General features: G+C 31.8%; 6 protein-coding genes across 7 annotated transcripts; 3 read left to right on the top strand and 3 right to left on the bottom strand.

Annotated features, from left to right (window-relative positions):
* The first annotated feature begins 1143 nt into the window (after positions 1-1143).
* On the top strand, positions 1144-2553 carry LOC107461609 (60S ribosomal protein L23a). Its single transcript, XM_016080132.3, has 4 exons — positions 1144-1240; positions 1334-1390; positions 1809-2172; positions 2265-2553. Exons 2-4 carry the CDS (start codon positions 1375-1377, stop codon positions 2347-2349), a joined length of 465 nt encoding a protein of 154 aa, XP_015935618.1. The 5' UTR covers positions 1144-1240; positions 1334-1374; the 3' UTR covers positions 2350-2553.
* Positions 2554-2820: 267 nt separating this feature from the next.
* LOC107461568 (RING-H2 finger protein ATL47-like) lies at positions 2821-3541 on the bottom strand. The gene is made up of 2 exons (XM_016080088.1): positions 2960-3541; positions 2821-2862 (listed from the first exon to the last, which is right to left on the bottom strand). The coding sequence occupies exons 1-2, from the start codon at positions 3539-3541 to the stop codon at positions 2821-2823; spliced, it is 624 nt and encodes a 207-aa protein (XP_015935574.1).
* Positions 3542-3798: 257 nt separating this feature from the next.
* On the bottom strand, positions 3799-5700 carry LOC107461608 (uncharacterized). Its single transcript, XM_016080131.3, has 2 exons — positions 5609-5700; positions 3799-4674 (listed from the first exon to the last, which is right to left on the bottom strand). The coding sequence occupies exons 1-2, from the start codon at positions 5648-5650 to the stop codon at positions 3934-3936; spliced, it is 783 nt and encodes a 260-aa protein (XP_015935617.1). The 5' UTR covers positions 5651-5700; the 3' UTR covers positions 3799-3933.
* A 6976-nt stretch (positions 5701-12676) lies between these two features.
* On the top strand, positions 12677-13011 carry LOC107461644 (ATP synthase small subunit 6-A, mitochondrial). The gene is made up of 2 exons (XM_016080186.3): positions 12677-12857; positions 12965-13011. Exons 1-2 carry the CDS (start codon positions 12737-12739, stop codon positions 13009-13011), a joined length of 168 nt encoding a protein of 55 aa, XP_015935672.1. The 5' UTR covers positions 12677-12736.
* A 3985-nt stretch (positions 13012-16996) lies between these two features.
* Positions 16997-17884, top strand: LOC107461567 (aquaporin TIP1-2). The gene is made up of 2 exons (XM_016080087.3): positions 16997-17426; positions 17597-17884. Exons 1-2 carry the CDS (start codon positions 17043-17045, stop codon positions 17882-17884), a joined length of 672 nt encoding a protein of 223 aa, XP_015935573.1. The 5' UTR covers positions 16997-17042.
* Positions 17885-18901: 1017 nt separating this feature from the next.
* On the bottom strand, positions 18902-20709 carry LOC107461654 (transcription factor MYB48). Of its 2 annotated transcripts, none has more exons than XM_016080199.3 (3): positions 20483-20709; positions 20246-20375; positions 18902-19729 (listed from the first exon to the last, which is right to left on the bottom strand). In XM_016080199.3, exons 1-3 carry the CDS (start codon positions 20631-20633, stop codon positions 19249-19251), a joined length of 762 nt encoding a protein of 253 aa, XP_015935685.2. In that variant the 5' UTR covers positions 20634-20709; the 3' UTR covers positions 18902-19248. The 2 variants fall into 2 exon arrangements, with proteins under 2 accessions (XP_015935685.2, XP_015935684.1); XM_016080198.3 differs by having other exon boundaries at positions 20454-20708.
* Between the last annotated feature and the right edge of the window lie 2449 nt (positions 20710-23158).

The following is a 23158-nucleotide window of genomic DNA, read 5'->3' as shown; positions in this document are numbered from 1 at the left end:
CAAAGGTCAAAAAGAAAAATTATCACATGAAGACAATTATAATATCTTCATTGGAGTACCCACCCGCAAAAAAAGTATGCAACATATACACAAATACAAGAGAGGAAGATAGAGAGAGAAAAGTATCGACTTATGTCTTATTAGATAAAAATAATATATAAAAGGGTAAAGTACTCGGACATAATCCTGTTTTGTTCCTTAAAGTTATAATATAAGAAGAAGTTCAATAATATAAAGAACAAGTACAAGTTCTAAAAGTACAAAATCAACCGTGAATGATAAATAAATATATTGATGTATCCACAGTTAATTTTGTGCATTTGAAACTTGTACTTGTTCTCCATTTGACCTTGTTATTATACTGGACATTCCGTTAATTATTTAACTTTAACTTCACGATGAAATTATATTAAAGCAAATTTTTTTTAGATTCAAATAGGACACTTTCAACCTTAAGGGCCAAAATAAAAAAATCAAAATGTCATTTTTGTCCTTTTTTTTATAAACCATCCACACCATTTAAGTTTAATTGTTTTTGTTTGACATGTGAAAATTATTTTAATACAGCTAGGAGATTGATTGCTAATGTCATCATATTTTTAGCACTTTGTGAATGAGAAAAGAGTAATCAACCATTCATGATTCATCTCCTACAATTGTAAGAATAAAGCCTCCCACAATTTTGTAAGAGAAAAGAAAGTAACATTTGATTGAAGAGCAATGCTAGGGATCAGCAATTTTTGTGATTGTTAGCCATCAACTAGTCATCAATGATGATTTGATGGTGTGAGATTGGTATGAGATTTTATTCAATGACTCACCCTTCCTCTGCTGGTTACATGCTGGCCAAAATTCAATAAAACTACTGGCCCTAGACTTTTCTTTGATTGAATTCATCATCATCATCATTCTGTTTAATGAATTTTTTTTCCGGAAAAAATATGATGCTTCGTCTTTTTTTTTCTTGCTCTTGCTTTTCGGTCAAGCATTGCCTTTTTTTTCGGTCCCAACCATTGTCTATTATTGGATTTGGGCAAGCAGACCCATTTTTTGGACTGTTAAGTATACAATTATATGGGCTAAGATCATAGTTCATGAGTAAAGCCCAAAATAGCCCAAACAAAATTGGCCCAATAAAAAATAAACCAGAAATGGGGTAGTGGATACTCGTATAAGAGTCGGGTGGTTCTTCTTCTTCTTCTTCTTCTTCCCCGATTCAAACCCTAGCTACTACTTGCAGGTGCGTCTCAACTTGCCGCACACCATAACCTATTCTGTGCTTTGCTGAACATCTCTCACTGAACCTTAACTTCATTTTCTTCTTTACTTTCAGGGTTCCACCACAGGTAAGGTTCGTTCATCTTCCGCAGAACGATGGCCCCAGCTAAAGGTATTTTCTTCGTCACCATTACTTTCTCTTGTGCAATCAATATTCTTATTTCGTACCGAATTGACGCTATAGATGTGTGCCTTGCTGCTTCTTTTTCAAAATGCAATATTTTGGGGGAAATGAAATGAGCTGTATCCAACTGTAGGGAATCATATTTACCCCCTTCTATCTTAGATTTTAACCTTGGAGCATTACTTCAAATTGCATATTTATTATGAAATTATAACTAGAAATTGTTTGGTGGCAACTATGATTGAAGTTTTAGTGACAAAGAATACTCTGTTGCGTTATTTTGGGTCCTACATTATGCTGTATTATCATGTGGTTACCTTCATAAAGTTACATTGAGGCTTTTAGTTTAAGTGGAGATTTAGATTAAGAATGTTACAATGGGTTGATAACTCTGTTTTATATGCAGTTGATAGTTCAAAGAAGGCTGATCCAAAGGCTCAGGCCTTGAAAACTGCTAAGGCAGTGAAGTCAGGTGCTACCTTTAAGAAGAAGGCCAAGAAGATCAGAACAAAGGTCACATTCCATCGCCCTAAGACTTTGAAGAAGGATAGGAACCCCAAATACCCCCGCATTAGTGCCCCACCAAGGAACAAGCTTGACCATTATCAAATTCTGAAATACCCTCTCACAACCGAGTCGGCAATGAAGAAGATTGAAGACAACAACACTTTGGTTTTCATTGTTGACTTGCGTGCTGACAAGAAGAAGATCAAAGACGCAGTGAAGAAAATGTATGACATCCAGGCCAAGAAAGTGAACACTTTGATCAGGTGAGCCTTTATGCAGTCATTGGTAATTTGAAATTTGTTTATAATCAAATCACCTATCTTCATACAAATTTATGTGTATTACTTTGTTGTAGGCCTGATGGAACCAAGAAGGCTTATGTTAGGTTGACACCTGATTATGATGCCTTGGATGTAGCAAACAAGATTGGAATCATCTAAGGTGTTTCCTGGCTTTACCCGGATCACTTTTTATTTAGATATTAGTTATGGTGGTAATTGATGGATACTATTGAAACAAGACCTAGTTCTAAATTTTGCTGCTTGTTATTTGGTGTATTTTGTTTCAGTTTGAATTAAGTTACTCTTGTTACAATATCAATTCCGATGAGTAAATGAGCAGGGATCATTTTCCAATTTTCGATATATTTTATTCTACACATCTTATTATAAGAAGTTTGCTACCCTCGTCATATCATTCTTGCGAGTTGTGACTATGATATGTAAATTTATTTTCTAAGGGTTAAAAAAACACTTAAATTAAAATGTAAAAAATATAAATTGAGTTGTCACATGTTGGGCAAAAGTAGAGTTTGGATTGGATTAACCATGATTTAAAGATTAGTATGTTTATCGTAAATATATGAAGGTTGGAATACATATGCTTATTTTGTTGTATTGAGCAACAATGAGTCAGGGAGTAGGCTCTGATACCATGGCAAGAGGCTCACAACACTGATAAACAAACAAACAAATCCGAATGGTTTGAGTACCTGGAGCCATCCAAATCAAGTAGGCTGGCTAGTGGTTAGAGAGTGTGTGGTCTACTTGCCCAGCCTTGTATGACCTCGGACCGAACGGATCGGATTAGTTCATCGCTGTCTCGGGAAAAGTCTTCCCTCCTCAGAGTTTCCAGCAATGGATACGAAGACACTGAATACCCGGCGATAGCATCTTCAACATGATGGACTTGGGTCCTGCAAAGTGGGCAATTGGAATGAGACTGAAACCATGCATCTATGCAAGAAACATGGAAAGCATGAGCACATTGAGGAAGCAGCTTAAGCTTCTCCCCTTTTTCAAATTCCCCCAGACAAATGACACAATCTGCGTTAATAGACTTGTGGTCTCCCACATTTTCGAACTCCGACACCGGAAGAGAACTTATGACGGAGCTGTCTAAGCCGTCGCTTTGTAGAGAAGAGATATCAGGGAAGGACTCAATGACAACTTGATGATGCTGCAGATCATTAGGGGAGCTTGAAGGGTTAACTTCCGAGGAGGAAGGACACCTAATGAGAAAACGGTATGCTTTCAAGAAGACACACAAGAGAATGTCGGAGAAATTTACTACAAGGAAAAGAGTACAGCAGCCTATAAATAAACAAAGTACTTCCCTATCCTTCCCTTCCATCACACATTTTAATGGAGAGATTACTAACAATTGATGAGTTTGTAAAGGCCTTCAATTGAACTTAATACAGAATTTAAGTAAAATGTGGGAGATAATGTCCAAGTACCATGTGTGGACATATAATGTGGGAGATAATTTTCAGGATCTAATAACTCGCCTTGTCTTAGTTGATTTCACCGTTTTAAAATGTTGTTTTCCAACATTGTTATTTCCGTATACTACTTTGATATAACTCCAAGTAAAAAGTTTGAAACTAAAGTAATAATATATATCAAAATAAAAGTCTCCATAAACTCAAAGGTTCAGAGTGGGACTACATTATATCAAAAACCTTGGTATGCCATTTACACCAATCGTTTCTAAATTCCATTTACAGAAAAAGACTCACTAAATCAAATCCTTTGTCTCACAACCCTTGACGGGGCACACTTCATGACTTCAGAAACATTTGAAGTCAACGGCAACACATTGTTCCAAGAACCACCACCACCGAAGTTGAGAACAGAGGAAGGTGAATTCCAAGAACAAGTGTTTGTTGTTGTTGCAAAGGAATCAAGTCCCTTGACTGCAAGTGGTGGAACCATGATGTCCTGCAATGGCGGCGGGTTTCGAAACGTGGGAAGAGGCCCCGCCGGAATGAGAGACCGGAGCAATGGACCTGCGTCCACCACAGCATCAAGAAGCTTCCCCTGCTGCGGCAACACTTTCCCCTTGGCGAGACACTCAATCAATGCATCTGCAGGATCAAGATCAGGCTTCTCATAGAAGAAACAACCAGAGTCAACAACGTTGTTAACGTTCAAGTTTGAGAATTCTGGTGATGAAGAAACAGCATCAACGGGAGAAGAAACACGTGACAGGCTGTTTGATTCTGTGATGCTTGAGTTTGCTTTAGTGCTGTTAGCAATGGCGGCAAGTGATACGAGGTTGTTGTTCTTGCTGTTGCTGTTGTTTTCAACACAAAAACCCTTCATCATTTTCAGTGCTTTCATCATCTTCTGAAGCTGGTTTCTCGCTTCGTCTCTCTCTTTTTGTGCCGTGTTCAAAAGGTTCGTCAGTTCCACGTTCTCGATTCTTAAAGTCTCGAGTTCGATTCTTGTTAGGCTCAGCTTTTGTCTCAACTCATCAGCACTCTGCAAAAGAAGAACAAAAATGGAACTTCAATTCACAAACAATTAAGAAATCTTCTTTTGTTTGCATTAATTAACTGAACAAAAAAGGAAATAATAAACTCGGTTTTATTTGGAAACAGCGGTAATATGGGTATTTACTATTTATAGTTTGAAAATCATAATACATAAAATAAGGGTCAAAGATAAATAGTTTCTTCTTTCAGAAGCAAAAAATATATTTTTTAAAAAAAATCTGAGAAATGAATCAAGAAACACAAAATTAAGGAAAAATTATAGGCTCAAAATATTGTGAGTCACAATCATGCATATAAATGACAATTTTTTCAACAAAACCAGCTGTGTAAGAAACAAAATGCAGAAAGAACTAAACTATACTCCATTCTCAACAAAATTATTTATTCTTGAGAGTGAAACTAACCAAATAAACAAAGCCTCCAATAACACAAAGGGTTTGTTTGGATGAGTTTTTTTAAAAAAAAAATTTTTGAGTTATTTTTTTTAAAGATCTTATATAAAAATAAAAATAATTTTATGTTTGGATATCTCATGCAAAAAGATCTTTTTATTTATCAATTATGTTTGGGTATAATAATATAAAAGTAATTTTTTGTTTATTTATTACATGAAAAATATTTTTTTTAAGGAAAAAAAAGATCTTTTAAAAAAATGTAAATTACAACTTTTAAAAAAATATTTTTTTGATTTTTCTAATACTTTTATTTTTACTATTAAAAATTTGTCAAACACACTAAAAAAAACTCTTTTTTCATTGAAAAAATATCTTTTTTATCAAAATAATACTACTCAAACAAACACAAAGAAAATAAAAATGAAAATGCAAGTGATTAAAAGGAAAAAGAGGTTAGTTATAATGTGTAGTGAGTGAATGATAGTGAAAAATGAGAAGGAAAATGAGTAGTGATTAATGACCAACCTCGTGATGGGAATTGAATATGGAACCTAAGGGGTCTTCCATGTTGTGTTGCAAAAAGCCAAGGAAGAGAAATAATGGAAAAAAAAAAACAAATAGTGAGTGAGGAAGACTTGGGAGGATTAGAGGATTGGATATTAGGTGTTATTTATAGAGAGAATTAACGCACACAAAGACAAGACACAAGAGTAGAGGGAGAACGTGGTGTGGTCCAAGATTCAAAGTCCTATATCCTCCAATAAATGACAATTAAATTAGATAGTGTCCAAAAACTTTTATACAAAAAAAGATTAAATAGTTTCCTTTTTTTTCTATTACCCGATTTCTAAAATCCCAAAATTCTCCCACTCTTTCAGGACCCTTGTCCCTTCCTTCCTATTGGTTTTGTCCTTATGATCCCTTGATTTAATTTTCGCTTTGTTTTCTTATGTATAATTCATTTTATTTGTTTATCAAAAGGTAAACGCCATTTTGTTTTTAAATTAAAAAGAGTTGAGTTCAGTCGGTGCGGCTTAACTATGGACTATAGGGTCTATTATTTACTTCGGTTTCGCTACGTTACTAACAGCGTATTTGCCAATTTCTGCCAATTCTTATTTATAATTGTGTTTCATAGAAGTGTGTTTATGGATGTGTCTAATAAAAATGTCTTTTTTATAACTGTATTTAATAAAAGTGTTTTTATAGATATATTTTTTGGATGTGTCTCTTTATATATGTATTTAAAATATATTAATTATTAGACACATCTACGAACACACTTTCATGAAACACAAATATAAATAAGAGTTAACAGAAGTTGGCAGATAATATGTTGGTACCCTATACTTTTCCTATTTACTTTGATGCGGCTATTGTGATTTTTACGTGAATGCCCCTAGGCCTTTGATAGAGTGCTTAATTGCTTATTTCGGTCGATTTATCTTTAAATTAGTTTTGAGTTACCAAGTTTTTAGTCCAAGGATTTCTTGAAAGAGATTGTGAACATTTTATTAAGACAAAAAACATAAATATGTATTTCACTTTCTGATACGTGGATATTTAAGGTTTTAAAAATTTAAAAATATATTTAAATTTTTTATTTTTTTAATATTTGAATATATTGATTTTTTGTATTTATTTGGGTCTGTCAGATCTAATAAAAAAATTAAACGTAATTTTTATTATACTAATTTGATTGATACAAATGTACACATAAGAGAATTTTTAAAATGGAACAAATTAAATTTAAAGATCGATGTGTCCAAATGTTGAAGAGGTCAGAGATTTAAATGTATTTTTAAATCTTCGGGAACTTAAATGTTCGTGGACCAAAAAGTCAGGAATCGATTTGTGCGTATTAGATGTACTATATTTATATAAACTATTAGATTTTATTAAATAAAAATTAAAGACTAATATAAAAGAAGAACATTGATGAATCCTAATAAATACAAAATATCATAATATATAAATAAATATTCTTTAATATATAATACTTTAAATAATAATATAGTCTTTTATTTTTAAATAGAAAAAATGACAAATAGGTCATTTGATTTTTTTATTTGCAGACATTTAAATATTTAAAGATTTAAAATATATTTAAGTCATGACCTTTTTAAAACTTAGACAAATTGATTCCTCATGTTGACTTGGATCTGTCAAATGTGACTCCCTTTATTCGGATCTGATTGATATGGATGCACACTTGAGAGAATTTTTAAAATAGGACAAATTAAACTCAAAAATCAATATGTCCAGATCTTGAAGAAGTTAAAAATTTAAATATATTTTTAAATCATCAACAACTTAAATATTCACAAACCAAAAAATTAGAAATTGACTTATTGTTTTTTTTAATAGTCTAGTATTTTTTTGTGATTTTTTAATAGTCTAGTATAATTATCTGTCTAAGTACTATTTTTATTAAAAATATTATTATATAATATAATTTGTTTTAGTATTTTTCTTAATATTAATACTCTGTCTAAGAATAATATAAATATTATTCAAAATTTACTAGCTATATCATATATGTTGTTTTTTATTTCTTAATCATGAATAGTATAGTCAAATTTATTAGGCAATATATATCCTTGCCATTTTTACAAGGTTAATTACATGTTTACATATATAAGAGTAACCTGTAAATGTCATGACATTTAAAGTATCTCCAATATTTTATTTTATTTTGAGTTTTACAAGATGTAGGATAAGTATTTGTGAAATTATTTATACACTAATAAAAATAAATTTTAAAATATTATCTAATTAAACATAATAAGAAATATAGTAAAATTAATAAAAACTTACATTAAACTGATTTAGATCTATTTTTTTATTAGATTGATAAGAAGGTTATAAAAATAGAGTAATAGAAAACAGAGTACAACTGAATACATTTTATTTGTTTGAGTAAATTTTGATCAAGTTTTTATTATAATATTACAATAAAACAATATTACAATTTACAATAACACTATTATTATTTATTTAATAAGTTTAAAATAGGTGACAATATTTTACTCTTTGTTCTTTTAAGTGATATGATATTTTTTATTAATACTAATATAATGTTACATGTTTAACAAAATTTATTATTTTTTATTAATATTTGGCTAATATATTTTTTATTTTTTATGATATTTTTAGTCTAACGGATCAAAAACTAATCTATTATAAATTTAAATTTCATTTAAGAAATTACTGCATGCACAAGACGATAACTCTTAGTACTTATTTAAACAGACTAGTGGATTAATCACTAAACCAATCCAAATTAATTCTAACACTTTATATTTTAAATACTAAATTCTAAATTCTAAATATTAAATTTTAATTTCTTGATAATATAATAATAAAGTGGCGATTAATACTAATATTAGTCCTTAATATTTTTTAAATTATATAATTTCCATTTGTTTGTAAGACAAAAATCTTCTACTAACTTCTACCAAAGGCACCACAAAGAGTAAGGGTAGCTTTGTTGATATTTATTGGAGAGATATTCATACTTTTTAAAAGTATAATTTAACAAATAAAAGAAAGTTAGGGGTACTTTTCATTGTCCAAACCTATAATGGAATGCTAATAAGAATGTATTGTTCCCCATGTTAGACGATATATCGAAGGAACTTATTTCACTAGTCGTCCATAAAATATGACGTGATGAAACATTGGATTGTTCAATATTAATCCATTGCCAGATATTATTCCTGTACCCAGTACTATTTGAGAAAGTATAATATGTATATATTTGTAATTTTGAGTTTCAGTTAAAGGAGGACAAATCTAAAATCACAAGTAGTTAAGATTATCGTTTAAAAAAGAAAGCATGGCATACGACACATGGTGCTTAAAATAAAAGTCACACTTTTCAATACAATGAATCTGGCTTGCGGCCGCTCACAATAACATGCATTTATGCGTGTGCATACATCTATAATCAACCTTAAATACTTTTGATCGGTCAATTATTTTATTTTATACCTCTTCTCGCAATTCGGTTACACATAAAATAAGTTAGCCAACTAAATTATTTAATTTTATTGCGCTCTTCTTTTTCTCATCATCGTAGTATAAAACTATAAATAGAAGGTTGATCGATGAAGTTAACCACCCTTCGCTTCATTAGCTTCCTAATTAAAGGATAATTTTAAATTACGAACTAGACTTCTCATCGTTCAATACGATGTGTATATAAACAAGCAATTGCTTCCAAATGAAAAATGAAAGAAAATAATAATAGAAAAAAAAGGGTGTAGCTTGCAATAATGGTGGAGAAAATTATTGTAAATGTTTAAACCCAATTTAATTACGGTCATAGTCATAGGAGACGAGGAATTGCAGCTAAATGTTTGTGGTAAAGCATGCAAACCTATGTGCTATGGTTGTGGTTGTGAATGTTTCTAGGGGCAGTGTTGTAATTGTATTTGTCTAAGTTGGAAGAATGGTCCAATAAAGTGGAGACCACTTGGGCTTTTACCTCCACTCTTCTCTAACGGGTAACGACTTTACCTGTCGACCCAATCATGCATGCTTGCTTGGCTATTTCTTAATTTGATGTTTTATATAAGATAATAAATGTTATATATCTATATGAGTATCAATAACGAAATACTTAAAAAAAAAAGATAAAATACTATGACCATAGTACGTCGTGACCGACACGTGTTACAAGTTGGATGGAATATTTGCCTCCACCCTTGATTTTCTGTTTAGTTTTGTTTATTTTGAGTTCACATACAAATGCATGTATTAGGAGACTTTGCACAATAGCCAAGGCTTTTGTCCTTTGTTACATCATAGCTTTAACAAGTTAGCTTACATATGATATAATATAGTCCTATCCATATCAACATAGATTATACTATTGGTAATACAATTTATTTTTATTTATTTGAGGATTAAATTATGGGAGTTATTTAAATAAAAATATTTAAAATATTTTTTTATATATATTAATTTTTTATTTTTTAAAAATATTTTTAAAAAAATATTTTAAATGTGTTTATTTGAATAACTTCCATAAATTAATTGGTATGTAGGAGGTTGTGTTTATCATGATAATAGGGTGGGGGTGGCACATGGGCGTTAGGTACAAATCATGTGGGGCCCGTAATGGGACACGCCTCGAATACCCATTGGCTGTTATTACATGACACGTGGCCGCAATGCACATGCAATTGCATATACAGTCCATGCATGCCACGCAACTCATTGACCTCCATCAATGGAAGCTTATTTTGGCTTGCCGTCATTGGCAAAATACAAAGACCGTTGCCGTAGCTGCAGAAACCAAATCAAGAATAGTAGTCTAGTTGGGTTTGCACTGTATAGTGGATGCTCTTCCATGATGCAAAAGTTCAAATTAAAGAGAGAGATATGCATATATATCTGTGTCTATCCAACTTGCACCTTGTGCTCTCTCCACCTAGCTAGCTTAGCTACTATATACCTTAACTTACATATACTTGCATTTCAGAAATGCTTAACACGTGCCCTATCGTACAAATGAAACTTCATTTCACATTTTTCATACATCCACTCTTAATTATTATCTTTTCTTTTTATTTTCTTTCCTAATTTCCTAGTAGTACAGTCCACGTGTAGTAGATATATAAAAATATTATTTATATATTCAAATCAGTTATTATATATATTTTATATTAATAATTTACTTTAGTGACTTGATTTTATTCTTGTATACAATGTGAGTTCTATATGTAGCTAAGATGTTATGATGATGCCAACAACCAATCATAAACAGTAAGCCGATATATGCATGCATGGTGCGATTCTCTCAGTAATGAAGCGATTATTACTTTCAACATTGGATCCTGAAAAGGTAAAATTGATAACTGATTTAAACACGCGGTCAAAAATGAATGATCTTTGCAAAAAGCAAGCGTCCATACTCCATCTTATTTATTTATTTTTATATGCGAAAAAGGTAGTTGGAGTTTGGTTTGACTCAACAGTATATAACAAATTAAAGCAGGAAAATTAAAAAGCTAAAAACATAAAAGCTTCATGTTGGTACATTATAGTTAGGGAGGCAAAGTTGGTGAATGGGTAGGTTTGTGACGGCAGAAAAAAAAGAAACACCACACACGTCAATTATATATTCTCTTCCCTTCTCATGAAGCAATTTACTGAATAATTTAGTTTGAAAACTAATATTTGAAAAAAAGAAAAAGAGCTATTAAATTTTCTTAAGGGAAAATCATAATTTAGAGTCAACAATGCATTTATATTAGAAAGGCACATCTATATATTTTGAAATAATCTAGAAGATAAAAGACCAAATAATGATAATGACCTAGGCCGTAAAAGAAATGAAGCAAGCAAGGTTAGTGGAATATATATAATGAAGGCACTAATTGGAATAATAGTCAAACCATGCATTCAACGAGAGCAAAGCAACATGCACTATTATTGTAATGATTTTAGCAAGGAGCTGAGTTAGTCAAGAGAAAACCGTGTTGTCTCATGATTGAAGAAAGGGAATAATATGTATTTATGTACTAATAAGTAATAAGCTAAGCGCTCCAACAATAATCATTCCAATAGCTTGGGCTTCTTGTGAAAAGGTAATGAAGATGGAATCAAGGGAACAAAATGAAGGGAACCTTTTACATTTAAATATCTCCTTGAAGTAACATTTTGAATGAATAATGATTATATTCTTGGTATGGTAAAAACGTGGAACTGAGATGTAACTTAAAATTAACTAAATAATGAAATCATGATAAACTAGTGTATTCTTACTTTCTAGGTGGTATTGTATATAATATTCCAAAAACATATATATCTGTACCACCGACAATTATATACAAATATAAATATCTACATATATAGCTCGTGATCCACTTATCATCACCATATAAATATCTTCTAGTCATGCTTTTCGTATCTATGGACGTTGTGCTTGATACATAAATATATAAAACGATAACGACAGAGGGAAAGCTGAGCTTAAATTCAAAACTTCCAACAAGAAGTTTGAACAAATCAAATAATTAGAAATTCCTAATTTTTTATATATAATTCTTTATATTTAAAACTGAAAATATGAAAAATTGCCGTTCAAAGAATAATATCATATATGAGGCAGGAATGAGTTGAGCTAAAACCTTATTTATTTCAAATTTCAAGTGGAGAATCATTCAGTGATATTGAATTACTAACAAACAGATTGTTATTACAAAGTTAGGATATTGGTAAAGTGAAAAAATGAAAATTCAATCACTTTTGAATCAAGATAGAACAACTCATACATGATAAAAATTACAAATTCAATCGTAATTAATTACTCATATTATCTTTTCACTTTTTTTTTTTCACATCAGATCCAATTTTTAGTGTGACTTTTTTTGGGTCCAGGAGTGTAATTTTTGTAGATGCCCTACAATAACCAAGTTTAATATTTTAACTAAGATTGGGCCTCGTTAACTGGGCAAAGTAATGGGCCTCATTTATTAGGCCCAATTTATTTTCTTTCTTGTTAAATGGGCTTCTAATTCCGACGACCAAAAATAATGAAGGCGTGGTATATATATGCGTGTCTGCGAGAAAGGGAGAGAGAAGCTCAAGACAAAGAGAAAGAGTAAGAGTAAGAGAGAAGGGAGTTAGCTGCGCCGGAGAAAAATGCGTCTTTTCGATCCATGGCCTGTGTTCTTCAAGCGCGAATTCAAGCGCAACTGGCCCTTCCTCGTTGGATTTGCCACCAGCGGGTTCATTGTAACCAAATTCTCTCTCAGTCTTACTGGTACTAACTCCTCCTTTCTTCTTAAATCATTTTCTTTTTAATAATTTGTTGAATTTCATCTTTGAATTTTGTTCTTAATCTAATTGATTGTCCCTTCGATTTCGCAGAGGAGGATGCCAAAAAATCGCCATTCGTTCAGCAGCACAGGAGGTAATTCTCCACCCTCCAAACCCTAACTTTCCTTTTAACGTATTTTGGCCTTTTTTTTGGGTATAGATTTGCTTCTCGCGATTCCGATTGTGGGAAAAATTTCGAATCATTTTAGTTTGAATACACATGATTCGTGCAATGTCTGATTCCCCGGTGTTGTAGATCGCATCTTTTAGATTCTTAAACTATGATTTGGTTCCCCACCCCTCCCCCCTTTCTTTTTTTCGCTGCATAGTTTGTTCAAGCAGTTGATTAGAACAGAAGTATAGCTTTCATTTCTCAATTGTTGACCATGGTAGCAATGCAATGCTAAAATCTGCAAGCTCATTTTCTACTTTCTTTGTTGCTCCCGTTTCTATTTAGTCCTCATCTAAGGGTGACAAAATAGTGAAAATACTACACGCCCATTATAATCCAATCTAATTAACCATTGGATTAATATTAATTGCTCAAGAATTAAACAAATGGATCGGTTACTTTTATTTATTGTGTTGGTTCTGGATGGGTTTGCCCGTGCATTCTTCATCCCTAGCCCATAGCTCTAGTCTCTCATCTTTTATTTGGTTAATGTGTCTTCCAAGGGGGTGTGATGGCATTCAAAACTTTTCCTCATTGAACTGTAATATTTTGGAATGTGGTTGAGCTGTTGAGCACTTGATATACAATTTTTATGTTGATTGAAGCAAAGTATTGAATTGCATGTTAAACTTGTTATTATCTTTGCATTTACACAGAAGTTAAGTGTGATATTGGTTTAGTTTCAGTGATTATGTAGTGTTATGAGCTTGCAGTGATGATATTTAGCATCAATTTATAGTGATATGATTAATTTTCATGAGACCAATCAAGTAATTTTGCTTTATAATTACTGATAACTTGTAGTGTTCTGTGAATGGTTCTCCATCTTATTTTTGCTTATTTTGTGTTAGAACGAATTTGTGAATAGTTGATTACCTGATTATCACTTCTAATCCATGCATAAAGGTTTTCAAATTATGTTAATTTGAGACACTTTTCCTCACTTTTCCAGGAATAAGGAATAAGTTCTGAATGGAACGATAGCACCAGCTTTGCGCATTGTGTGAGCTGTTCCTAGAGCTTTGCTTGCTTTAGCTTCATAAATTGTAATAACTGAAGAGAGATGTTGTTTACTCACTCTCGCTGTCTTCCTGTTTACAATTTCTTTTGTTTTCTTAGATTAAATCCATACTAAGAAATTCCGAAGTTCTCACTTTTTGATTACTTTATTGTGACAATGATCATACTTGGAGGTTTCTCTTTATTTTTGCAATAATGCCAATGGCTAATCTTGCAAAAATAGTAGTGTTAATAATGTATTTGGGGCTTTTTGGATCTGTTCATGAGCATCCTTAAGTGGTGTTTATCTGCAACCCAGTAAGTCTTGAGTGCATAGCCTAAGGCTCTGTGCCTTATTTTTAGATAAATTATTTCTTTGTAAGCCCAACCTCCGCTTTTTTTAGCTTCAATTTTTATCAAATGGAACTGGCTTTTAACGATGGCATTTTGGGAAATGATTCTGAGGCAACTGTACGCATTTGTCCTGTGGCAAATTAACTGAGTTTTACACTCGGGCAACATGTTTGAATATCTGATGGGAATATGGGATGGCTAGAGAAAGAAAATCGAGAAGAAGAAAGGAAGGAGAGGGGGGTGGTATTCCTTTTTGGTAGTTTGAAATTTGAAGGCAAAGTATTTGATCGAATTCCTGCAGCTAGGGAGAGCAATGGAGCTGCCAACAATAATTTCAGAGTTGCCCCGATTCGTGTTTTAATATAATTGCAAATTGGCAATCAAACTTTCTTGAATTCATTACCAATTCCGCCATATTTCACACAACTCAATAAAACAAATAACACCGAAATTCAGGCAAAACACCTGTTGCTCAACCACACGGTGCTGTCTTTTTTTTTTTTTCATTTATTTTCTCTCTTCGTAATTCAAATATAACATTCAAATAACCAGTTTTTAATTTTACTGGTCATTGGTCTCTTCGAGAGCTCATCTTTGTGGATTGAAAATTTGAGCTTCTACTAAAGCTCACATTCAAACACTCAATAGTCAATACCATATCAATTTTAGAAAAGTAACACGCTTTTCTACCAGTGTGAAAACAATTACTTTTGCACCAGAGTGCTTGCCATAACAAAATAACAAAACTAGCATGTCTTATTGGGATTTTAAGTCTTCCTACCTCAGGAGGACAATCCATTTGGTCTTGTGCATAGATGTGTGCATACGCATTCAAGCTTTCTTTATAGATAAAATATACATATATATTCTTTGTAAGTTGTAATCAATGCAAGTTCCCTCAGGAAAAAATGGTTTTCAGATTAGGCAAAAGGAAGACTATACTCATGCACAAGAAGTAGAGGCAAACTAGGCAAATGCAGATGATTCTTAATTTCTTATGTATGCATGTTATTGCATTAGCCTAAGGTCACTAATCTAGAGCAAATTGGATTCGGGAATTATCTTTACCGAGTATCTCTTATGCTTATATGGTTATATATCCAGATTTTCTCGCTTTAATACCTTTCAAATCTATGGTTTTTTATCTTGATAGGAAACAATCTCGAGGAAATTCATATAATTATGTATAGCACTTGGTTGGTATTCTTATTTTGTATTTAATAAGCTTAGTTTTTCGTACTAAATAGAAGAACCCACGTAATCCTTAATCAAATTTCTGCTCTTTTGGTTTATTTTATACTTTTACTCATTAATTCAGGATACGTTTGTTTTTATGGGCTTTTTCATCGAAGTTCTGTTGTCATGAAGAACATGTATCACACATGGTAATTAAGCATTCAGCCTTATTCCTTAAATATTAGGAACAGATAAAGCCGTCCCAATAATTTTGTGGGAAGTGGTTATATCCATGGAGCGAGATCTATCTGTAGACTGTAGTGTTGTTCTCATTATGGCACGATTAACAAATTAAAAGGCAACTTGGTTTAAAGTTACATCAGCCCTTTCAGCCGTCCATAATAAACAAATTAAATTATCTTCAAGAAGCAGCGGATAATCTTAAAAATTGTGACAAGTTCTTCGATGCCATCGGTGTGCGGTGTGGCTGTTAATCTTTCATATTTGTGGACGAATACAGAGTCTAATATATAAGAGGCATGTCAATTCTCTGCATTATTGCATTGCCTATTAATATTATTGTTTTGTATAATGTTGAGTACTTGAGTTTAATGCAAGATTACAAGTACAGATCAAAGATGCTTAAGTATTCAAGTTAAAACCACTAGTGTCCAACTTCTCTAAAAAAAAAACACATTAAACATTTAGGCATTTAGAAATGACAAAAATGTATCGGCTTCTTTGTTTGAACTTGCAGCTTAATATTGAAACTTATGTAACATAGTTATCATCGTTAATTACATTTCACATAATAATTATAAGATTAAAGATAAAGCTTCGGAAGATTACATTGACGTGGACTCTACTCCACGGTAAACAGCCTAGTTTAGAGCATCATATGAATTTGATAAAATCAGTTTGTTTTGAAAAGGAAATGAATCCTTTCCAGTTTTTTCAACACTTGAGAAAATAAAGTACAATCTCTTATCTTTAATTTTATAAGTAGAACCAAAAATAAATATAAAAAAAAGTAATAAAAAATTAGATTTAATACTGGAGACCATCCAGTTTTTTTTTTTCCTCCTATGATAATAATGAACAATAATGAGTGATAATGAATGATAATAAATCCAACACAACTACCACACCGTTTTCTACAAAAGAAAATGTGGGTTTGGTCCAAAAGCTCAGGCCATGATTGATGGACCCACCATGGGGCAATGGTCGGTCAAAAGTCTTGGCACAGCCACAGAATTGCCATCAAAGCGTACACGTGGCTTCACGAGAGCCAGTAGGACTGTAGGAGGCAACCTCCCTCCTCTTTTTGAATTTTGCTCGTCGTGCCTTAACACTCCATATATAAAAAGCAGCATTGCAGCAAAGGTGAGAGCAACAATTCGAGTGATTGAAAGAAAACAATTAAGAAGAATGCCGATCTCTAAAATTGTGATTGGAAATGCTTCTGAGTTGAGGCAAAGCGATGCGCTTAAGGCCGCACTCGCTGAGTTCATCTCAATGCTTATCTTTGTTTTCGCCGGACAAGGCTCCGGCATGGCTTATAATAAGTTGACAAACAATGGCGCAGCAACACCAGCTGGCGTAGTGGCAGCATCATTGTCTCACGCCTTTGCTCTCTTTGTTGCAGTCTCCGTTGCCGCCAACATCTCCGGCGGCCACGTCAACCCTGCCGTCACTTTCGGCGCTTTCATTGGTGGCCACATCACTCTCCTCAGAACCATTCTCTATTGGATTGCTCAGTTGCTTGGCTCCGTTGTTGCTTGCTTGCTCCTTAAATTCGCCACAGCCGGACTAGTAAGTATTAACTTCTCTCAAAAGTTTAAGACTATTAAAAAAGATTTACAAGTGCATCAAAATTAAATTTACTATAAAACATTTTTATTGAGAGTGCATCAAAATTAAATTGATAAAAAAATTTAGTAAATAGTTATAGTTCTAACCTACTACACTCTGCTCGGATGCAGGAAACATCTGCATTTGCACTATCATCTGGGGTTGGAGCATCGAATGCATTGGTGTTTGAGATTGTGATGACCTTTGGTCTGGTGTACACGGTGTATGCTACTGCCGTGGACCCAAAGAAGGGTGACATTGGGATCATTGCTCCAATTGCCATTGGCTTCATTGTGGGTGCTAACATTTTAGCCGGTGGGGCATTTGATGGTGCATCCATGAACCCAGCTGTATCTTTTGGGCCTTCTGTTGTTAGCTGGAATTCCCCGTCACAGATTACTAGCACCATACTCACCTAAAAGGCTAAAACAACTAATTAAACTCCAAATACGTGGGATGGCTTTACTTTTCTGCCTTCACTTTGTTTTTCTTTTTTTGAAGTTGATTCCTATGAGCTATGTTCCATTCTAAAATCTCCTTTTATTTGAAGCAATGTTCATTTCGTTGAGAGTATAATGGTTTTGGTAATTTATATAGCTCCAGTAAAAAATAATGAAGAATATGCGACGCTTATTATGCTACTCATCATGCTTCTTTGTGGTCATGGTGTGTAACATGTATAGAGTAGTAGTGTTAAGTAGTTGAACAGATGAAAGGATAAATTAAAGTAGAACCCGAACCTGATTCGTATATAATATAATATTAAAAGAGAAAATTACATATTCTGTGTGAAAAGAACAAAGTTGGATGCGGGCATTATTAAGAAAAGTGTGATTAATTAACTGATTAATATCAAGGATTCCAATCACATACAGAATCTTCACTTTATATGAAGAAAAGTCTTACACCCAAAATTGGTCAGCAACTACTGAAAAAAAAATATTAAGAAAATAAAAACATATGAAGTCATTTCCAATCTTAATTTCTTCACAAAATGTTATAAAAGGCCAAAAGTCCAAAACACCTTAAGATAAAAATAATACTTTTTTTTCTTAGAGACGTGAAAACAAAATCAAATTAAACTAAAGTTATTTTGCTAAAGATTTGTGATGTATGATATAAAATACAAGGAAATAATTTGAGTTATGTATTTTCAGTCAACAATAAATTATAATTTCAGAATAATACTTTTTTTTATCTTATATTCGAATTTAAAAACTAATTTATTGTATTTTAAGTATATAGTTATTTTATTCTCATTGATATATTCTACTATAATTTTCATTCTAATTCACAAATTGAATTCTTTTGATCACGTTATGATGTTCAAATGGCACCCTCATCACTGCTGGTTCATCTTATATATATGCTTTGCATGTTATTAGTGGATGGTAATTAACTAATAATAAAAGAAGAGCTATATTAGTATAGGCGTATAAAATAAACAAGTGCTTGATATTTTACATTAATAACAGAACATAACATATTCATATTGGAGATGCCTTGTTTTAAAAGTAGATAAGCAAGGCATTGGGACATTGACATAAGAAACTATAGATAGAGTAGTAGTAGTTACTCTTGCGGCTATTATAATTTATTTCTGCTATATCACACTATGTGTAGCTAGAAATAAAGCATGGCATAAACTTGGAGGAACTATTATATGGTGCTAGCTATACACATGTTAGAGACTTTGTTTCTTAATACTAAAAGCACACACATTACTATATATGAACAAAATATTTGATGATGTTGGGGGAAAAAGAATAAATGGTAGTGATGATTAGCCAGTTAGAAATGAGGAAAAATATGGGTCACTAGTTGGGAATAACACACTTTGTTCATCCATCACCCAAAGTGGGTCAGAAGAATACTCCCATGATGGTGGACTTGAGAAGTTGCAACCCTCTTCACTCTTATTCCCATCATAAACAACAATGTTCTTCTCTTCACAAAGCTCAATATCTTTCCATATATCATCCATGGAGAACCCTTCTTCTTCCTTCAAATCGGTTGAGCAGTCCACAGTCATGACCGGCCCCCCTGTGTCATAGAAGCTCTCTTCTCCAGCTTTCTTGGAAGCATGCGAATCAACAGCTTGGTTGTTGTTGTTGTTTGAAGAGAGTGAGGAATGGCAGCTTGAAGAACTTGGTGATGCAAGCGCGCGCTTCTCCTCTTGAGCCTTCTTCCTCATGTGAGTTCTAAAGTAATTCTTGATCTCGTTGTCCGTGCGCCCGGGCAGCTTGCGAGCAATTCTTGACCATCTATACATACCATGAGAGCATGTTAAAGAAGAATTTCGAGCCAATAAAGTATTTGTACAATGTGTATAATTGATTATTTATTTAACTCAATATGAGTTAAAAAATGAACATGTAGGATAAAATACTACTAATTTCTCAAACACAATACATTCATATTATCTATAATAACTATTCAAGTATCAGGGATAATAAACATCTGATCTCCTATTGAATCGAACACCTCTAAACTTTCATTGTACATATTATGTAGATTCTCTATTGTTCCCAATACTTCCTCGTAAAAAATATAACCATTTAATTCAGTTATTACAAGTAGTTACATATTATCTATGTTATAACTTGTTTATCAATAGAATAAATCAAAATTTGAAATTTGAAAGAAAGTTTATGGTTTGAGTATATTTAATTTACCAAAATATGTTTCATCTAAAAAAAAAATAAAGCCAACTACGAGTTATATCTGAAGAATTTGATGACACAAGAATATGATTCACGTGAAAGAGTAGTTTGATGTACCTATTGCCCCACTTGGAGTGGAGGTCCAAGACAAGCTTCTCTTCAAAGGGAGTGAGCTTGCCACGTTTGAGGCCGGGGTGGAGGTAGTTAACCCAGCGGAGGCGGCAGCTCTTACCAGTTCGATTGAGACCTACAACAAAAATATATAGAATTGGGTGGTTAAAGGGAGTGGCGGTTTCAAAAAGCATCATGCCCAAATAAGCATTACCTATCAAGTGTCTCCCGCCACCTTCAAACCTGAAACCTTTGCTATAAAGTCCCATTTCCTGTCTCCAAACAGCCCCACAAATGAAACTAACTTCAAGTCCTCCTGCTCAGTCCATGGCCCCTTTCGAAATTCCTGCTTCTGCGATTGCTTCTGTTGCTCTTCGTTAACCATTTTTCCCATTCTCTCTCTCTCTCTCTCTCTTTTTCTCTTCAACTAACTTTTTACCTTCTTCTTTCTGATGATGCTTTTGCCCACCTATGCAACCATCCACTATTTATATGCCTCTTTCCACAATCTCTAATTTACTTTTATTTTTTTATTTTTTATAATAAGTAGTGTTGCGTATCCACCGTTCATCCCCTGCGCATGCTCCTCCTGTCAATTGCTTCAGCCCATTTTGAAACCATGACATCACCCACTTCAATATATGCACGGAATCATTTCAAGTGTTTCAATATTAAAGATATTTCCGTAATTTTATTCCTTAATCTTAATTATAAAATTTAATTTGTATATTAAAATCAGTTATTATATATTTATATATAATTATTAAAATATTCAATTAATTTTATTTGTTAATCTTAATTATAAAATTTAATTTATATATTAAAATCAGTCATTATATATTTGTATAATAATTTGATGATCATTATTTCTTTTTTTTATTGTACCCATAATCACTACTTGCATAAGTATTAAATTTATTTTTGTAAATTGCTAAACACTTGATCAATTGAAAATGATGGAAATTCACCTGCAGTCGACTGCAGGTGAAGTTGCTTCTGGATAGTTGACATGTGTTACTGTATGATTTAAAAAAAATGGATTTATTTTATACAAATGGTTTATTTAAAAAAACCGATTTGAATAGATCAAATAACTACTTTTAAAATAATTTAAATTTTTTCTGCGTGTTATTCCTAAATTCCTAACAGATGAATTTGATATGTTCTTTTTCTTCATTCATATTAACCAATTTTTTTTTAAATTTATCTGAAAATTTTTTTTATTTAATTTTTGTCAAATATATGTATACAAATTGTTTGAAAAAATAAAATTTAATATTCTAAAAAAGAAACAAAATTCACGATTTTTTTATAGGAATGACATAAATGATATCATCTATCCTTTTTTTTGTGTCTCTGTTTCTATTTTCTTGATGAGTTTTGTTTTGTTTCCCATAACTTACATTTTCAGTTGCTTTTAAATTAAGCTGTAAACAGATTTTAAAGTAAGCTGTGAAAATATGTTCAATTGCAATTTTATCGTTAAATTAAATTTTATGGTAATCAATCAATTAACTTTTATTTTACTAATAAACTATTTTCATGCAAATTATTGTTGATTTTTCAATATTATTCTATAAATAAATTATTTTTTTAAGATAATAAAACTATAATTTACTTGTCTAGAAATTATGATTTCACTATCATGTACGTTTTTGTGTTTTTACTTATCAACTAGAATTTATTTTTTAATGAAATTAGAATTTATTTTCAATAAAACAAAAGTATCTAATCAAAATATTAATTTGGTCTCCTTAAATAATTGAACATAATATTATTAATTTTGTCTACAACAAAAAATTTTAATAATTTTTTTCAAAATAAAATTGATTCAAAAATAGAGAAAAAAACGACTAATGAAAATATTTATTTTGACATTGCCATCAAGAATAGGATAGTCATAGAAAAAATTCAACCAAATAAAAAGAACCTAATTCATACAATTAAACTACCATCATATCATCACAATAAACTATAACATCACCAACTAAAGAGACATATAACAAATATGAAAGAGATCATGCCAAAATTTCAACAATGCTCATGCTATCAACTAGTCTACGTTATACCATAATTATATTTTTGTCTTCCATCACAAGAAATTGCCATGAATTATCTTGGCATTTATGATCCTGAACATCAAAATGGTGTGATGACATAAATATGTACATATTTATTAAATAATTTTCATCATTCACAGAGGAATGAATAAAAACATAAATTAAAAAATACATTTGAAATAATAAATTTAATTAAGAAATATAAATAAAAGGAACATATCTAATTGAAAGTTTCATATTAGTTCTGAAAAAAAGCATTGAAAGAGAATGAATTTTACGTGCGAAACGAAGAAGAAGGGAATAAAAGTAACTGCTTGGTCCAATTCAAACCGATTTTTTTTAAATAAACCATTTATATAAAATAAATCGATTTTTTTTAAATCATATAATAACACGTGTCAGCCATTCAGAAGCAACTTTACCTACAGTCGACTGCAGGTGAGTTTCTGCCATTAAAAATAGTTACCACTCTGTTTGATTCATTATGAATTTTTAAGATACATCCTTTTTTTCTTTTCTGAATTCAAGTACAGTATTAAAAGCATTTTGGTTGATTAAAATAACAAGTGTGTCTTACAATTGAACTCGATCATCACATCTTAGATATAATATATAGTGATTTAATCATATTAAAATATTATTTGGTTAATGAAGAATATAAAATAGTTTAATAAAAATAATTTTAGTATTCAATTAATCACAACATGGATAGAAGGAATATTGCGGCCCTTGACTTGAGGAAAGGGCGGGGCAGAAAACTGAAGATGCGGACAAAGCTTTGAGAAATGGGAACACGTTGTTGATATGTTTTATTACAGCAGCCCAACCTTTTTCACTCAAATATAATAATCAAAATAAT

This window comes from Arachis duranensis, chromosome 8 (assembly GCF_000817695.3).
Source record: "Arachis duranensis cultivar V14167 chromosome 8, aradu.V14167.gnm2.J7QH, whole genome shotgun sequence".
Taxonomy (NCBI): domain Eukaryota; kingdom Viridiplantae; phylum Streptophyta; class Magnoliopsida; order Fabales; family Fabaceae; genus Arachis; species Arachis duranensis.
The sequence above is the reverse complement of the archived record's forward strand: the minus strand, read 5'-3'. Positions and strand labels throughout refer to the sequence as shown.

Coding starts and splice junctions, on each gene's coding strand:
- LOC107461654 (XM_016080199.3), bottom strand. CDS start 20,633: ATGGGAAAAATGGTTAACGAAGAGCAACAGAAGCAATCGCAGAAGCAG. Junction 20,376..20,482: donor CTTTATAGCAAAGGTTTCAG/GTTTGAAGGTGG, acceptor TTTTTGTTGTAG/GTCTCAATCGAACTGGTAAG. Junction 19,730..20,245: donor CACTCCAAGTGGGGCAATAG/GTACATCAAACT, acceptor TGGTATGTATAG/ATGGTCAAGAATTGCTCGCA.
- LOC107461608 (XM_016080131.3), bottom strand. CDS start 5,650: ATGGAAGACCCCTTAGGTTCCATATTCAATTCCCATCACGAG. Junction 4,675..5,608: donor TATTCAATTCCCATCACGAG/GTTGGTCATTAA, acceptor CTTCTTTTGCAG/AGTGCTGATGAGTTGAGACA.
- LOC107461567 (XM_016080087.3), top strand. CDS start 17,043: ATGCCGATCTCTAAAATTGTGATTGGAAATGCTTCTGAGTTGAGGCAA. Junction 17,427..17,596: donor AATTCGCCACAGCCGGACTA/GTAAGTATTAAC, acceptor GCTCGGATGCAG/GAAACATCTGCATTTGCACT.
- LOC107461644 (XM_016080186.3), top strand. CDS start 12,737: ATGCGTCTTTTCGATCCATGGCCTGTGTTCTTCAAGCGCGAATTCAAG. Junction 12,858..12,964: donor ATTCTCTCTCAGTCTTACTG/GTACTAACTCCT, acceptor TCGATTTCGCAG/AGGAGGATGCCAAAAAATCG.
- LOC107461568 (XM_016080088.1), bottom strand. CDS start 3,541: ATGGAAGGGAAGGATAGGGAAGTACTTTGTTTATTTATAGGCTGCTGT. Junction 2,863..2,959: donor CCGAGGTCATACAAGGCTGG/GCAAGTAGACCA, acceptor TTTGTTTATCAG/TGTTGTGAGCCTCTTGCCAT.
- LOC107461609 (XM_016080132.3), top strand. Junction 2,173..2,264: donor AAAGTGAACACTTTGATCAG/GTGAGCCTTTAT, acceptor ACTTTGTTGTAG/GCCTGATGGAACCAAGAAGG.